This window comes from Prinia subflava, chromosome 24 (genome assembly GCF_021018805.1).
Source record: "Prinia subflava isolate CZ2003 ecotype Zambia chromosome 24, Cam_Psub_1.2, whole genome shotgun sequence".
In the NCBI taxonomy this organism is placed as follows: Eukaryota; Metazoa; Chordata; class Aves; order Passeriformes; family Cisticolidae; genus Prinia; species Prinia subflava.
This window is the reverse complement of record NC_086270.1, coordinates 146,807-163,014: the sequence shown is the minus strand read 5'-3', so window position 1 is coordinate 163,014 and position 16,208 is coordinate 146,807. Positions and strand designations below refer to the sequence as shown.

Here is a 16,208-nt window from a genome sequence, read left to right as displayed (position 1 = left end):
TTTGCCTGATACCTGTGCAGGTTTCAAACTCCTGGGCTCACTCACAGCTACATTTGAAGTTTTAAAAACTTTGCAAAGTACTTTTTATTTCATTTATATGGCTCAGTATGGATTTTGGTCCTGCTAGTTTTAATGTTTCTTTAATATGCCTTTTCCATATTACATTTAGTACGTGATTACATTCTCCTTCAATTTCAGTCTTTTTAATCTGTGTTATTGCTCTGATATAGTTAATTCCCTTTCCAGAAACTTTGTTTAGAATTTACCTGGAGTGCTGCTGATATAGGTGGAGGGAGTTGGGGTACGTTTAACTGTTCCTGGTTCTGGCACCTATCAAAAGGTCCTATTTGCTGAGCAAACCAGCAGTTCCTGGCTGGTTGATAACTGTGCTGGGGAGTGGGGTCATAAAATGAACCTGCTCTGATATCCAAGGGTACAACAGCTGAATACAACAGAAAGGCTGAGTCTGGTGTACAAGAGAAGTCACCAGAAAGTGTCAGCTTACAGTTCAAGCTGCTTATTTTTTTAAGGATTTTTTTGTCATTGGATTTTAATTCTATTCTGAAGCTCCTCACAGGCTCTGTCATAATGGATTCTTCTTACATAACTTTGGGAGGTGTTTGTAATTCTTGATAGCTCTTAGGTGGGTTGATTCAAGTGATCTGACAAACCACTCAGATGTGCTGGTTCCTGTACAGGGAAGGGCTGGGAGTTACTGGATATACCTGGATTGCTCCTAAGGCATATCTTCTGGAGGATCCTCTGCTTGTGAACCAGGGGCTCCTCATGCTAGGTATGCAGAGCCAGGTCCAGCAATGTTCCTATTAATGCAGCCCATTCCAAGGCATTTCCTCAGCTCCTGTGCCTTGAGAGTGTTCGAGACATTGATGTTTTCTTTCATTTTAAAATCTTCTCTGCTCCTTGGTGTTATAATGACTCCCTTGATTTAGTTAGCACACTTGGAGAAGAGCTGTTTTTCCTGGTTGCCTTCCTGGCAACCTAGGTCAGCTAGCCTGCCTGCAGGGCACCGGGAGAGATTTGTCGCTTCAGTTGGGTGTTTTTTTAATCATTGTTACTGTGCAAGGTCCTTTTGTGGCTGGAAAGAAGCCCTGATAGTTGTGTTGAGCTCTTAATGCAGCTAAGTGTGTTGGCTGGAAAATGTCATTTCTAATAGAAAGTTAGAGTGACGATGAGAGAACAGAGCTGAAACATTCCTGTTCTGGGGGGAGTTCTAGGAGATTACTGTCTTTAAGATTATCCCATTTAAGATTTATTTAAAGATTATTTGGAGGAGTATATCAGACCAAAACCTAAAAGATGAGTGACCATGAGCTGAGCAACATGGTCTAGTGGAAGGTGTCCTTGCCTATGGCAGGAAGGTCAGAATTAGATGATCTTTAAGGGCCTTTCCAACCCAAACCATTCCACGATTCTGTGTCCCTATCTGAAAGCATTTGGAAGAGCACTACGAAAGGCACAACTTCCACCTGAGATTAAAATCAACTTGCAGCCCAGTAGGTCAGATGGCCACACTAAGCACCATCCCAGGCAATTAGTGTTGCTGCTTCATAAACTTTGTGCAGAACCATGAGAACTACAAAAGATATATTTTTTTTTAAGAAAGTGTTCTCATTCAGAAGCTTCATGGGCTTATTTTCACAATGGGATGCTTTGCTGCTTGCACTTATGTTGTAAAGACTTTGCCAGATCAGCAGTGGGAATTAATTTCTCTGTTGTCCTAGTTAAAGACTGGGCACCTTTTTATTAAAATAATTGCCTGAGGAGGGCTTCTTTAAGGAAATTTGATATCTTAATCAGAAATAATTAGAAATTATGCTAATGAGTCTGTGAAAGAAAAATGTAAGGCTACAACTGAATTTCAAACTACCTGAACTGCTTGGCAAAATCTACCTCAAAAGGTGAAATTTAATGCTCCTATAGATTCAGTGATGTAATTCCAGAGTGTCAATTCAGAAAGAGCTTTAATTTCAAATAGCTGAGCTGTTCCCAGTTAAAAAAATGTTGACTCTGTAAGTTGGTAACGACACCTACATAGTACAGGTTTCCTGTTTCATATTTTTTCAAGTGGAACATTGCATTGCCTTTGAGTGTGGAATTTGATTCGAGATGCCTGGTTTATGTGCTGGAACGTGCAGCAGGGAAGGCATGGAGTTTAATCTGATTGCACAGACTCTTTGGGCTGTTTATCCCAGGAAGCAGTTGGGCATTGAGGGTGCTTTGGGAAAGACCCTTACGGCAGGATTGCAAATTCAGCTCTGCTGCTGCAGGATTTTTGGGAGTTCAGGTGAGCTTTCTAACATTCATTTTAGTGCTTTGATGGTGGTAAAACTAATTCCTGTCAATTCTTTAACAGAGGCAAAATTTTTCAAACGGGCTGTGCAGTGGCTGAGACTAAAAGCAGCCTCATTCAGGGGAGGAAATGGTGGTTGAATTGAAATTGTCTATCGAGTCATAATTACAAGGGCATGACCACAGCACTGAATGAGTACTTAGCTGCTTAGTTTTTATTCAAAGTTTGATGAAAATGGAAACCACAAAATGAAGGCAGAGGTGGTTTGAATTTTACCCCAAAAGCCAGAGGTAAATAAGTAACCCTGTTATCTTGTGCATTTTGGGGGTTGTTACAGAACTGACATAGATGAGTATAGCTCAGATAATATAGTCAGCACAGTCTTCAGCTGCTCTCTGAAACAGTGGGTCCAGGACGAGAGTTTTGCTTGGATATATCTAAACAAGCTCATTTGGCTCTTTCATGGGAGACAGGCACCAGCAGAGGACTGAGCTCATGTTTGCTTAGCATTAATCAGGTACAAACCCTAGAATCCTGGGATGGTTTGGTGGAAGGGACCTTAAAACTCATCCAGTCCCACTCCTTGCCATGGGCAGGAACACCTTTCACTACCCCACGTTGCTCTAAGCCCTGTCCAACCTGGCCTTGGACACTTCCCTGGATGAGGCAGCCACAAGAATTGAAATGCTCTGTGAGGTGTGGTACAAGAATGAGCTGTTGCATGAGCAGGTATTTGCAGACCACAAATAAGTTTTAATTTCTGACAAGCCCTATTGTCCTGAAATCAGTTGTGCAGTAAGACACAAGTTGTACCAGTTCCAGAGCTGAAACCAGTGTGGTGCTTCTGGGGCTGGGATTTCACAGGGGCTGCAAGCTGATCTCAGTTGCTTTTGGAAGGGAGACCTTCTACAGCTCTATGTTAGGTTTATTTATTTTTTCTCTTAAAAAAACCCCCTGGGATTCATTAATTGTGGTAATAAAACAAGCTGGAAAGGATCCGGATGAGAAACCCTTCTACTGGTGACCACCATTTTGGGTCGGTTAAGGCACTCAAGATTATTTTTGGGTTTGAATATTAGATGCTAGTGAGCATCTAGTGTTTAACATGTTGTGCATTATTTTATAACCTTTACAGGAAAAAAAAGGCATCTCAAGACTTCCTGTTTTTAACATGCATAGGTCTGAGAAATAGGGACCACATTCCTGGTTGTTTTCCCTTTACACTTACATAACCTTTTCTGAAAGGTGAATTGTACTCAAGGCATTTCCCCATCTCCTCTGTGCTTTCAATTACTGCACTAATTAATTTATATGGGCCTTGTGGCTGGGCTGTGGTCTGGGTTTACAGTGGATGTTTTTGTAACTAACTGGGAATGCCCTAGTGGCTTCAGCAGCGATAAAGTTCATCCTAATATGGATTTGCGTAGTCAAGAATTCAGTTTGTCATCTACTGCATTGTGGAAAGAGGGAGAAATGGAAAGTACAACTTAGATTTTGGGCAATACAGCTCTGCACTTCAGATATTCATTGTTTTTTTGCTGTGCTGAAGGTGCTGGTGAAGCTGGTTCCTTTTCTTAAGTCCCACTGTGCAAAGATTTTTGTGGTCCTGGATAACTGGGATGCTCTATAGAAACTACTTTACAAAGACATCAGTTGCCTTCCTTTTCTCTGTCCTTTGCTGTGCCCAAACTTTTCTGGGTAACAGCAAGCTACAGGAGTTGCGTTCTTCAAGAATCTGTTAATGCATTTTGAGCGTTCATATGTATTGATAGATTAAGTGGTGTGTGTTGGTCTTGTAGGTGTCCAGAACTTCTTTAATTTTCTGGGTTTCATTATATCAAGCAGCTGATCACAGAATAGCCATGCTTTGCTACCTCCCTTTGAATCCTCCTACTCCTGTATCAGCTTCCACAGTAATAAGAGCATCTGTCCTCTGCGTGAATGGGCCATTCTGCTTTAATTTTACCCTCTGCTTTTATCAAGAAGGTAATTTTGGTCCAAAACGCCCTTCAGCCGCTTCAAGGACAGTGAAGAGGGAAGCTAGTTTGCTGTATTCATACTGCAGTTTTTTCTGCAATTTTTTCTGCATTTTTTTTCTCTGCATGTATCTGCACCTCCAGAGTGGTGGATTAGCTGTCAGCAGGTCTGGAGGCAAATTAGAGGTGTTTCCTGTACTGAGAACTAAATAGAAATAGCATTTGTCACTTGGGGCTGGTGCAGAAGCTGTGCTGTGTTCCTATGTGCCTTACTTTCCCATAGACTGCTGGCTTTTTGTTCCAGGTTTGGTGAATGTCTCCTTCAGTGAACTGAAACACCTGGGAGTGGCCTTTTCAGATTTTGTATTGTCTGTTTCAAATAGAAGTATGGGAGAACTTGCTGTCTTTGGTTTGTGAGATGAATAAAGTGTCCATGTGCTACTGTGGAGCCTACATAAGATGAAAGTTTCTAGGAAATGGAGTATTGCAAGTTTTAATTTGTGTTTGAATCGCTTTACAAAAGAAGTTAATCACATCTTGAAGATGAGGAAACTGAGGTATAGATAAAGGGCCTTGTCCAGTGTCCAATGTCCGCTGTCCCTGGAGGTACTCAAGGGATACCGGGTGTGGCATGCAGTACTCTGGTCTGGTTGACAAGATGGTGATTGGTCACAGGTTGGACTCCATGATCCTGGAGATCTTTTCCAGCATCAGAGATTCTTTGCTAGTCAGTAGCAGAGCAGTAACGATGTGGGGTCTGGAGTCCCATTCCAATGTTCTGCACAGCATGTCCATGAGTAGTTTTAAGATTTACCTATGTCCAAGTGTTGGAAAAAGCCACTCACCTTCCCCATGGTGCAGCCCCAGAGGATGCAGCTTCCTTCCCTTTCCAGTTCCTCTCCGGTAACCTTATATTACTATGCCACCCACAGGCAGCTACTGAGGTGCTGGAAAACATTTGCTGTTTATGTGGGGAGCCACTTGTCAAATATTGAATCTGTGACAAAAAGCCACTGGTTTCATTGACTGTAATATGAACTATACTGAGGTTTTCAATCCTGGCTATTCCAATTTTCTATTTAAATTGCACACAGAGTTGTTATACTATTGTCTGATTTTTCCACTTCTTCCACAAAACCTATTCCTTGTGCTGACCAGCTGCTGTGTCCTGCTCAAAGCCATTGCTTCCCAACAAGTGCAAAAATGCTTGTAGTGTTGGGATCCTTGGAAAGAGAGGGAAGCTGCTGTGCTGTTAATTAGTGGTGCACCCTGTTAATTAACATATTGCCAGATTAGGCTGCATAACAACTGGGTTTAATCTGTGTTGAGGAGGAATATTCTGATTTCCCTCCAACTGACCTCTCCACTGCTCTGTGTGTGATTAGTGCAGAACAAACTGGGTCAGCCGAGGCTGCTCAGAGGATTTTGAAACCAGCATTTGTAGTTCCAGCAATTTGCAGAAACCAGCAAATGATGTTCAAACCACATAACTGAAGGACATGAGCAAACCAAGACTTTTAGGTGGAGCTGGTTTGTTTTTAGACAGAGTGAGAAAAATATATGAGTTTTTGGCATCCGCTGACTTGAAAAGGGGCTTGTGCATCTCTTCCCCTTTGTACCACTCTGTCCAACAAGAGGTTAATTATACCTTTACACCTTGTCTTGTAATCTATACTAGGGCAGTTGGCAGGGTTGATCTATTTAGGCTTTTTAAGAAGTTCCCTTGTAATGCTTAAACTCCAGTTGTGCACCCGTGCTGTAATCTGTCCCTTGGGAGAACAGTTTTGTGGTGTTGAGGTATTCTGCTTTGTAGAACAGAATTTTAATATTGTTTACCATGCTTTTAATCTCACTGCTGGCAGACAAATTAAGTTTCTTTAGCCCTCCCCCTGAGGACCTGATGGAGCTTCATGGCCAACAGACCCAGGGCATTAGGTGGATTTATCTCAGCTTTTCAAAAAATCTGCTCATCTGGCTTCTTGAAAGGAGTAATTACTGACGAGAGAATAAAATGTTGATTTTACTTTTGAAATTACATTTATAAAAAGGAACAGGCAGCCAGATCCCTGGCCTAGTTGGGGTGGGTTTGTAAGTCTGGCCCTAGAGAAACATTTGCAGCTGGGGGGAGTCCTAATGGCTTGGATCAGCCTTTTGGGTGGAGTTTGGTAAATCAGAGAGGAAGACTCAGGACATTCTCTGTGTGATGAAGAGGAGGCTGCTCTGTGCCTGCCTTCCATCTCCCAGCTGCCCTTATTCCTGGTATATACTTTTTCTTGTTATGATGGTAAGCTGTTTTGGGCAATATCAACCCTTTGCTGGGCTCTTCTCATCTGCCCCAGTGGGAGCCTTCTCGGTGCTGCTGCAATGTAATTTAAGTAGTGTAAAGCAAAGGGCTGAAGTGGCATAATGGGAGATAATATTTGTTTATTGGCTGTTACTAGCACCATATTGGGTCAAAATGAATAATCATCTGGGAGTTGTCAGGTGAGCTTGTTTAATTTCATGGGTCATGGTCTCTATTAATGCAGGACCATGTTCCTCAAGCTATAGGTGTGCATTAACCCTTCCCTTTCCCTCCAACTGGTGGATATAGTTCCAAACTGTTATAAGAGCATCCTTTCTTTCCTCTACATGCTTTTCTTTCCAAGATAGCCTTGGGTTTTGTGTCTCATTACAGTAATAGCACTGTAGTAGCTGCCCAGCTGCTGTCGTGTCCCTCTCTGGAAGGGTGATTTAGAGCTGAGCCGGCATGGAAGCTGCCTTTCCATGCCTAGAGCAAGCCTGTTGGCAGCCACTGTGGAGAAGTAATGTGGCACTTCTGCTTGGAAGAGTTGTCAGTTTTCTAGTTTAGTTGGGAAAAACAACCAACATTGGCTTAGGTTTTAGCTGGACTTTTGGAAGTGTGCTGTAGTCTTTTGAAGGAAGCTGTTCATGTTGCTGGAGATGAGCAATAAGGACAGAGGGGTCCAGCTAATGAGCTTCATTCTGAAGGAAGCTGAATGCTTAATGTTCCAGAGGTCTGGGTAAGGATTGCCGAAAAGGAGACCGAAAAGGAGACTGTGAAGAAAGGCGGAAGCTGTAAAAGGGATATTCAGTAAAGCTCATTAATGTGGATTGCCCAAGGCTGGAACAAACAGCGGCACCTTGGTGTGCACCTTCGTGGTGGTTTGAGCTGGGGCTGTCGAGGTCCTGTCCTTCCCAGCCCACTCCTCTGGACATGCTTGGTCTGCATCTGGGTCAGCTTTAACTATTCTCAGAGCAGCTGGATCGGTGTTGGTGCAAGGAATGAGTGGGAGGGCATGGGAGGAGGTCCAAAGTCTGGAATTGGGCCGGTTTGTGCTGCTGTGGGAGGATGTGACAGAGCACATGGGCAGAGCTGGGAAAGACAAAATTCCCTGTGCAGCAGGGAGTGTTAAGACTGAAGAAAACACTGCAGCATGGCTGCGAATCAGTCGTTTTCTATTGTGTGTGGATTAGCAGCCTAGCTGGAAGAAAGCCATCACCTTACTGCCAGGAGTTCAGAGCCGGGTCAATGGAACACGAATCTATATTCTTAGAGTGGTACAAAGAGCTGGGGAAAAAGCTGTAAAGTGTTTGAAGTCTCGAGGCAGACAAAGACCGTGGTTCTGCTGCTGTGGTGTGGCCAGAGTAACGAGGGGGAGGGAGTGCTGAAAGTTGCTGAGCTGTGCCGGCGACAGGGCTCTCGGGAACAAAGGAATTTCACGTAGCTGTCAGGCCCGGGGAATGTGGGAGCACTCAGAAGACATGAATATTCAGAGGAACTGTGGCATGTCATGCTAGAGGAAATGAAAAATCCAAGTTTTCTCAGAAGCAGGTATCTGGGAAACCTGTGACAGTTGGGGATAAAAGCAAATTTCTGTTCCGTGGAGTGGGTTATCTCAAATATTATTCCAGAATACAGCTTTCCAATTAGCCAGTTGCAGTTAACGCTGGCAGCAGGATCTGCGCTGCTTAATCCATATCTTTGGTGGGAAGTGCCTGTTCCTTAGTGCAGGCGGAGCTGTGCGCTCCTGGTTTGGCAGCCTGTGGCAGTGCTGTGCAAGTGCAAACACCCTGGCATCACCTTTTTTTCTGCAGTGTGCCTTTTATGCTTGTTCTGTTAATAACCAGATATTGTGGATTTAGTCTTCTGCTCAGAAAGATCCTCCCAGCACAGACTGAGGTGCTTCCAGCTGTACCGTCAGGCAGTGACAGATGTCTATAGTGTGCACAGTGAGTATCCAGCAGTGACGGGCTGCCAGGATTAGTATTCCAGGTGCAAATGTGCCCCTTGTAGGATACAGAGCTCAGGACAACCTGTGCAGGAGTGCCCTTGAAAGGCAAATTAACTGCCTGGTGGCTCTGGGGGAGTGGTAGCACTGCTGTCATTTGTGCTGAGGTTGAAATAGACTTGGAGGGAGCAGTTGCAGTTTCCCTTGCTTGCTTGAAAGGGCAGGCAGGGATGGTGGCTCTTCTGCCACCAGTAGGGGAGCATTCCCTGGCATGAGATTGGACAAGATATGGGTCAGGCTCTGCTCCCAGGGAGTAAGGAACAGGACAAGAGGAAACAGCCTCAAGTAGTGCCAGGGAGTTTTTGGTTGCGTATCAGGGAAAATTTCTTTACCAAAAGGGTTGTCAAGCCATGGCACAGGCTGCTCACAGCAGTGTTGGAGTCATCATTCATGGAAACGTTCAAAAACATGTGGACGTGTCACTTGGGGACATGGGTTAGTGGTCATCTTGGCAGTGCTGGGTCAATGGTTGGACTCAATCATCTGAGGGGGCTTTTCCTGACTAAATGATTCTGTAGTTCATTCATTCCAGTTCTTGCAAATGGTGTCCTTGATGCAGCACGTGGATGCATTAAACCATGCATCCAAAAGTGTGTGAAAGCTGTATTTTAACAGTGTTAATGGATTAGGCTGTAGAGTTTCTGAGGGTGTTTCCTAAGTGACTTGTGGCTGTCTGCCTCTGAAATCAAAACCTTCAGATGTCCTAGATCCACACATTTGCTGCCCAGAAGCCTGTACAGATACTTGTTCACTTTTCAAAGCTGTTTAAAGCTGTGATCACCAATTATGTCTTGAGGGTTTAATGGCTCTGTTGAGGTGTTTCCCCCCACCCCTCATTCCAAGAGCATCACTGTGATGGAATTTGAGCTGCTTTAGAGAGAAGTAGCCTGAAGCATGGTTGTCTGATACAAAAAAGCATTTTCCCCCACACAGCTGAGCAAAGCAAAGCTGAAAAGCCCCACTAGCAGAGCTTCCATGGATGGTGTGTTGTGTTTGTCTCTGCTGATGCTGCAGCCCCGGGATGCTCCAGTGCTTGCTTGAACAAGCTGAGCACATGCTGCACAGTCAGCCAGTTGTCACATGAAGATGACCAGCTGATCCGATGTTAAACTAAAGCCACCAAATGATACTTTGCTCCTGGGAGCAAAGGTGATGAGTTGGCCTGGGCTTCATAGGGAAAAGGTTATGCTGAAGTGGGCTATAGATAAAGGCTGGCTTTGATTCCTCGGCACTGGAACAACCTTATTTTGTAGTTCTTCCCCACTCACCCCATGCTGTTCCTGCTGACACATCCAGTTGTGGTTGTCCAAGTTTGAACTGCAAGATTTTGAGGACAGAACCTCCCCTTTTCTAAAACACTGAGCCTGTTTTTACTGTGCAGCAGAATCTGTCAAAATCAAGACACATCATGATTTCCCCAAACTTAGTTCCCTTGGCACCTCATTTCAGAACTTTCTCCAGAGAAGAACGAGCTTTTCTACTAAAATCCTGGTTCCTTTTTTTGTCTTCCCCCACCCCCCCCCAGTATGTTCAGAAGTGCCTTAATACTGTGTGACATCTGAAATACATCCTGTGCATGTGCTGTGCTGCCTTTGCTAGATAAGCAGTAGGCTGTTCCCTTTTACAGCAGGCTCATCCCTTCCTGAAGAGGCAGAAGTGGAATGTTTTCCCTGCGAACTAATATTGCTGCTTTGTAATTATGGCACCTTAATTTTGTTTCTCTTTTCTTTCCATTGCAGCATGTGTGTGATGAGAAGTTTCTGATGTCTTCGAAGAGGGGTGACAATGTCACGCTCTTTCTAGTTTGGGGCAAGATTTCTGCTGTAGGTTCCCTCCACACTGGTTTTGTGTAGGCTGTGCAGAGCTGATAGAAAAATAAAACTAAATCTGAGCTTTCTCCACACTTGGAATTTTAATTTGTGTGTTGACTTTGTTTCCTGTTTTTGTAGGAATTTCTCTGGGCACTAGTATACAAGAGGAATGGAAGAGAACACCGGTGAGTATGGTCTTAGATTTCTTGCCACAGATTATGGACCTGACCTGTCCTCCTTGGTTAAGTGTCATAAAGAACCTGATTACTTTAATCTTGGTGTCTTCATTTCAAGTGTAGAAGGTAATTAGAAAATAATGTAGTTTGGCAGATGTGTTGGCTGCACTTCTATTGTGGTGTGAACCAAATCTGACAGAAGCTCTGTAATACGGAAGATCTTTTTTGGATTATCCCATCTATGAAATCTGGAATACTGGTCTCTTGGCTATCCCAAGTTCTTGAAAACAAGTAACATCCCCTTTCTTAATAAGGAAGATGCCAGAAGCAATGAGGTGGTTTGAACAAGGCGCATGGCAAGGCATAAAGGAGGATCAGCTCCTGGTTGTTCCTGTTGTTCTGTATTTATTCCTTTAGGCTGCTCTGTGTTGCAGAAGATACAGGATTTTTAATTTTTTTTTTTTAATTAAAATTTAGATCTCTTGCTTTAGGCAGTGCATAGTGCTTGCCCTGAAGCAAGCCAATTCATTGCTGGTAGGCTTAACTGATGCAAGGATATGGTTGTAACTAAAACTCCTAGATTTTTTGCTTAGAGATTGCCTTGGAGAGCTCTTCTATTTGTTTGCCTAAAATAGCTACAAGAAAGGAGTTAAATGCCCATTTTTTCCCTGCCATTGACATGAGCTTTGCATGAAAGCTCTTGCCTGCACCATGGGAAACCAGTGTCTATGCAGCATATTGACCTCACATCTTCTGGACTGTGATTCTGTAATTGGTGACTTCTAACTCATAAATAGTATTTCTAGGTTAGTGTATGCAGTCAGATGATGCCATCCTGAAAACTTTGGGAATGGTTGTACTTGTCAGCAGGGCAGTGTGCATGGTGAGGCAGATGGAGACCAGTTTTTGGCTTCCTACAGAGGTGGTGTGTTGGAGCCCAGTGGCCTGGTTGGATCATCTGCAAGCCAAGAGCTCCTGCATAAAAGTATGATGTACTTGTAGTCCTGGTGGCAAGAACTGCTGTGCCCTCTTTGACATGCTGTAAGGTGCACATTTAATCTGTGGTGATTGCTTTCCCTTCTGATTTACTCATGGCAAATTCCAAATGATGACCTGTGGAGGCGGTGGAAGTGAGTGTGGCACTGGCAGCTCAGGCTGGAGCAGTACCTGTGGAGGTGGCAGCTCCTAGTCAGCCCTGGGACATGGCACAGCAGAGCAGGGCCATTTTTCAGTTTCTAGAGCTTGAATTATGGATGGCTTTGAGCAATGTCAAGGCCAGGTTGGATGAGGCTCTGAGCAACACGGTCTAGTGCAAGGTGTCCCTGCCCACAGCAGGGGGTGGAACAACACATTCAATGTTCCTCCCATCCACAGTATGATTGGTGAGCTCTCCTTATTCACCAGAACTCAGCCTGTTCTGGGACTGCCAGCAGCCACCTCTGTTCACATCACAAAGCTTTGTGTCCCTTTTCAGATGCAGTTGAACCCCGTTTTTTGGCTAGATCAGGGAGACACAGAGCTGGAATCTTTTGAGGTTTCTGAGAGTCCCTGTTTTGATGAATGCTGGTGGCCTGGGATGTGAAAAGCCATATGTTCTGTTTGCATTTTGCCAGGTTAAGTAAAGTTACTTCCCCTTTCCCTCTGAACAACTTGAGTGGTGCGAGTTTAGGATGGAGTATCTGTACCAGATCTTTGCAGGCACAGACATACCCCATGGCTGGTCATGAAGCTTTACGTGTTACCTCTTTAGTGCTGGGAGCCAAGGGCCCTGTATTAAAGACAGAATATACAGATGGATTTTTTATTATAATTTCCTTAAAATTCCATTGCTTTTATGGATATTCATTCTCCAAGTGCTGCTAAGCTCAGAAGTACTGGGTTGATCCCAGAGATGAGGTAAGATGGAGCTGAGCTGAAGTCCAAGTCCGCACCCTTTGCTCCCTTCAAGCCTGGTGCTTTGAATGCATTGCTGTCCTTCGCTGGTTGGATATTAACTGCACTCACAATGCTGCATGGCTGGCGCTTGTTTGAGCTGGTGTGCTTGGAATGGCCACTGGGAATGCACAGGGAAGCGTAAATCCTTTTGAGCAGTCAGGCTTCACCAGCCATGGGTGGGTGGGGGAGGCTTCCTTGGCTGACTGCCCTGGCTAATTAAAAATGAAATTTGCTGTTGTCTTCAGATTTTAATTCATGCACATCTCTGAGGACGAGTGGAAGCCAGGTCTCCAGGCAGCTGCAGTGAAGTTTCAGAGCTGTCCATACATGGTATTCTAGAACAGGTATGCAGCTTAAAATTTGCTCACAACCCTGCCTTGAGTTAAGTATAGCGAAGAATACACAGAAACTTCTGACAAACTTTGGTACTTGACCCTGAGTAGGTGACTGTAGGTTAATTTGTGGCATGTGGCCTTAAACTGAAGGAGGGTGGGTTTGGATTAAATATTAGCAAGGAATTCTTACCTTTGAGGTTGGTGACGGACTGGAATGGATTTCCCAGAGAGGCTGTGGCTGCCCCATCCCTGGAAGTATTTCAGGCCAATTTGGATGTGGCTTGCAGCAACCTGGTCTAGTGGAAGGTGTCCCTGCCCATGGCACAGGGTGGAATTGGATGAGCTTTGAGGTCTCTTCCAACCCAAATCATTCTGGGATTCTATGATTTTACATTAGTTCTCTGCAGTGAATTTGGGAGTGGGGTATTGTAGCCAGGGCAGCCTCACATGTCTTTGTCACTAACACTGGGCTTAAAACTGAGTACCTTCCCTGTAGGCTGTGTCTGTGCCACTAGCCTTTGCTTTAGGAATGTACAGACTGCTGAGGTTGCAGTGACGAGGAGGTTCTGAAGAGGGGGGGAATCTGCACTATGCTGTGAGGAAATGAGAGGTGGTGCTGGTGTTGCAACAGTGCCAGCCCTGCATGGTCCCTGCTGGAGGGACAGGGCTGCTCTGAAGAAGCTGATAATGCCAGTGGGAGGATGAAGATTAGGGAAGGGAATAAATAAAATCTAAATATACACATGCTGCCAGGCCAAGCTTCCTCAAGATCCCACCTACACAAGTAGTCTGTTGAAGGGAAATGTCTCTGGAATATCTTTCCCTTCTTCAGATCTTTCCTGTGGTGCAGGTGAAGAATCACACTATTTTTGGAGACTGTTTTTACTGTTCATCTACTGCCTATGCTGTCACTACCCAGGCCACCTCCAAAAGACCACTCACTCACCTTACCATGATCTGAGCTAGGTTTGGAGCTTTTTCTTTGTCAAAGGATTGTGTTCTATCTAGTATTTCATGTGTCTGCAAGTCTGGATGATCTAAAAAGCAAAATACTGAAGTGGTATCTTTGTGCTTGGCAGGGCAAGTCTCACCTTATGCCCATGGTTCCTTGAAAGCTCTGCTGCCATGTTGGATCAACCTAAGGTGGGAGCAGACCTACAGTTCACTTGCCCAGTAATGAGCAATCATTAATGAACAGGTTCAGAGGAAGCGTGGAATGCCTTTTCATGGAAAGTATTTGCTGTTGGGTCCTTTGACCTCCTGTACTTTGCACTCTGTTGACGGTTTCTGCCTATGCTTACACACTTCCTCTGCAGGTATTCAGATATGAACCCTTAAGTACCTAAAATGTCTAAATTTCTGTGAGACAGCTGTGAAACGTTTGAGGAAATTAGTGAAGTAGCCTTTGTACACACAGGCTGTTACCCAAAGATGCTTTTTTAGAAAGCTCCTGCAATACTAAGTTTATGTTTTAAAGTTATGCTTTAAGAACCTTCTGCAGCTACTGCTTTATTCATGCTGACTTCATTCTCTTTGACTTTCATCCTCTTTATCTACTGCTGTGCTACTTTTTTCCCAGTTCTTTTCCTCCTAAAAATAGGAAATACTCTTCAAGTCCTTCACCTTTGTGCCAACAAAGAAGTAATTTGTTTTAGCATCTAAGCTGACTTGTGGGTTACATGCCTCAGAAAGAAACCAGTGTGATATGAATCTTCTGCTTCTGGAGACATGGATTCCAAATACAGTCTGAGTAGAGGAAAGGGCTGAAAATTTGAATACTTGGTTCTTATCCCACCAGCTCTGCTGCTTTTTCCCAGCAGGATGCATGTCTGGCTGCTTGATTCCCATCTTTATTCCCAAAAATCAGAGCTATACCTTCAGATGCTCAGAGATTCTAAACCATTATGGGAACCATTATAGAATCATTGAATGGTTTGGTTTGGGAGGGCATGGGCACACACCTTCCATTAGACCAGGTTTCTTCATGGCCTGTGCAACCTGGCCTTGGACACTTGCAGGGATGGGGCAGCCACAGCTTTTCTGAGCAACCGGTGCCAGGGCTCACCACTCCCACAGGAAGGAATTCCTTCCCAATATCCCATCTGTCCCTCCCTTCTGGGAGCAGGAAGCCGTTTCCCCTTGTCCTGTCACTCTAGACTCTTGTCCCCAGTCCCTCTCCAGCTCTCCTGGAGCCCCTTTAGGCACAGGAAGGGGCGCTAAGGTTTCAGTTTAAGCCAGGCTGATGGAGCTGGCAGTCAGTGCCAACAGTATGTGCTGGGTATGATATACAGTCAGAGCATTGCGGGGTTGCGAGTTTTAGCTCAGTCACTGCTAAGCAGCCAATGGAAATCCCTTCATAATTTCTGTTCCAGAACAAAAGAATGGGTTTTTCTTTCAGGAAGACACAGAAGCTGTGATTCCACTCAGATGCTGCATGCTGTGTGTGCAGCAGTAACACAGCTGTGTGTGATACAGCAGAAGAACCAAAGAGACCAAAGTGCCTGAGATCAAATCCTTAATTACAGTTGATGTGTGCTAACTTGCAAGCAGGTAGAAAGGCAAATTCCTATTGTTCCTTAGGCAGGTTACCAGGAGTTGGAACTGATCTCTGTGGAAAGCATTTGACTTTTAAACAAGGTTCAGCATAGAGCATTTCCTTACCTACCTGAAAGCATTACTGTAAATAAGTCGAGTGCACTTGAGGGGTTAGCAAAATACTTTTGGACATTATCTGACAGCCTTTTGTTCTTAAATTTGTTCTAGTTCTTAGTGTAATTAATGTACTGTGTGCTGTTAGGGTGCTTGAGACACTCGACAGCATGTCCGTGCTGTTTTTCTGCCTGCTGTATATGCAAGTGGTTCAGCTGAGCCATCCGTCTAGGTAGCATAGCATTTCTGAAAATTAATACCCAATAATTCCCCCCTGAACAACTTGAGGAGGTGTCTGAACTCTTGTGCCTTTCCCTCCTAGGCTACAAGCCAAATGCTGACCTGCCAGAGACCTTGTAATTCCATTACACCCCATTTTGAGTGACTTCTGAAGCTGTTGTGCTAAGTGGTGTTGTAGTTTGTACCTGTATCTCTGACTGGGGGAAAGCAGAGGTTAATTCTGCTGGTTTTGTGGTTTCCTGGCTTAGCTGTGGATGTGCTGCAATGGAGATGCTTCGGCCTCCGGGATGGTTGGAGCAAGATAGTGGCAAAGGTTGATGTTGAGTGAGAAATGTCCTTTGCTGAAGTGCTTCATGAATTGAACAATCTTATTCCTTGTGTGAAGAGATAAGACCTTGTAGGATATGCAGTCAATCCTTTGAGTAATTCAGGGTGGCTTTCTGTGAAACAGTGAGTGTGGAGTTCCTGTGGTTCAGTAAGTAG

The 16,208-nt window shown here is 44.4% G+C and overlaps 1 protein-coding gene across 9 annotated transcripts in view; it reads left to right on the top strand.

Annotated features, from left to right (window-relative positions):
• The window catches only part of PHACTR4 (phosphatase and actin regulator 4), a 62,131-nt gene that overhangs the window by 13,125 nt on the left and 32,798 nt on the right, over window positions 1-16,208 (top strand). For 2 of the 9 annotated variants that reach the window (XM_063419020.1, XM_063419021.1), the window contains exons 2-3: window positions 10,529-10,575; window positions 12,747-12,845. The exons of 2 other annotated variants lie outside the window; for them this stretch is intronic. Coding sequence is in view for 3 of the 7 variants with exons in the window: in XM_063419018.1 (XP_063275088.1) it covers window positions 10,560-10,575 (16 nt within the window). In the remaining 4 variants the exon portion in view is untranslated. Of the gene's footprint in view, window positions 1-10,318; window positions 10,403-10,528; window positions 10,576-12,746; window positions 12,846-13,956; window positions 13,980-16,208 lie in introns of those variants that run through there. 5 more of the 9 variants (XM_063419017.1, XM_063419016.1, XM_063419022.1 and 2 more) reach the window with 4 other exon arrangements.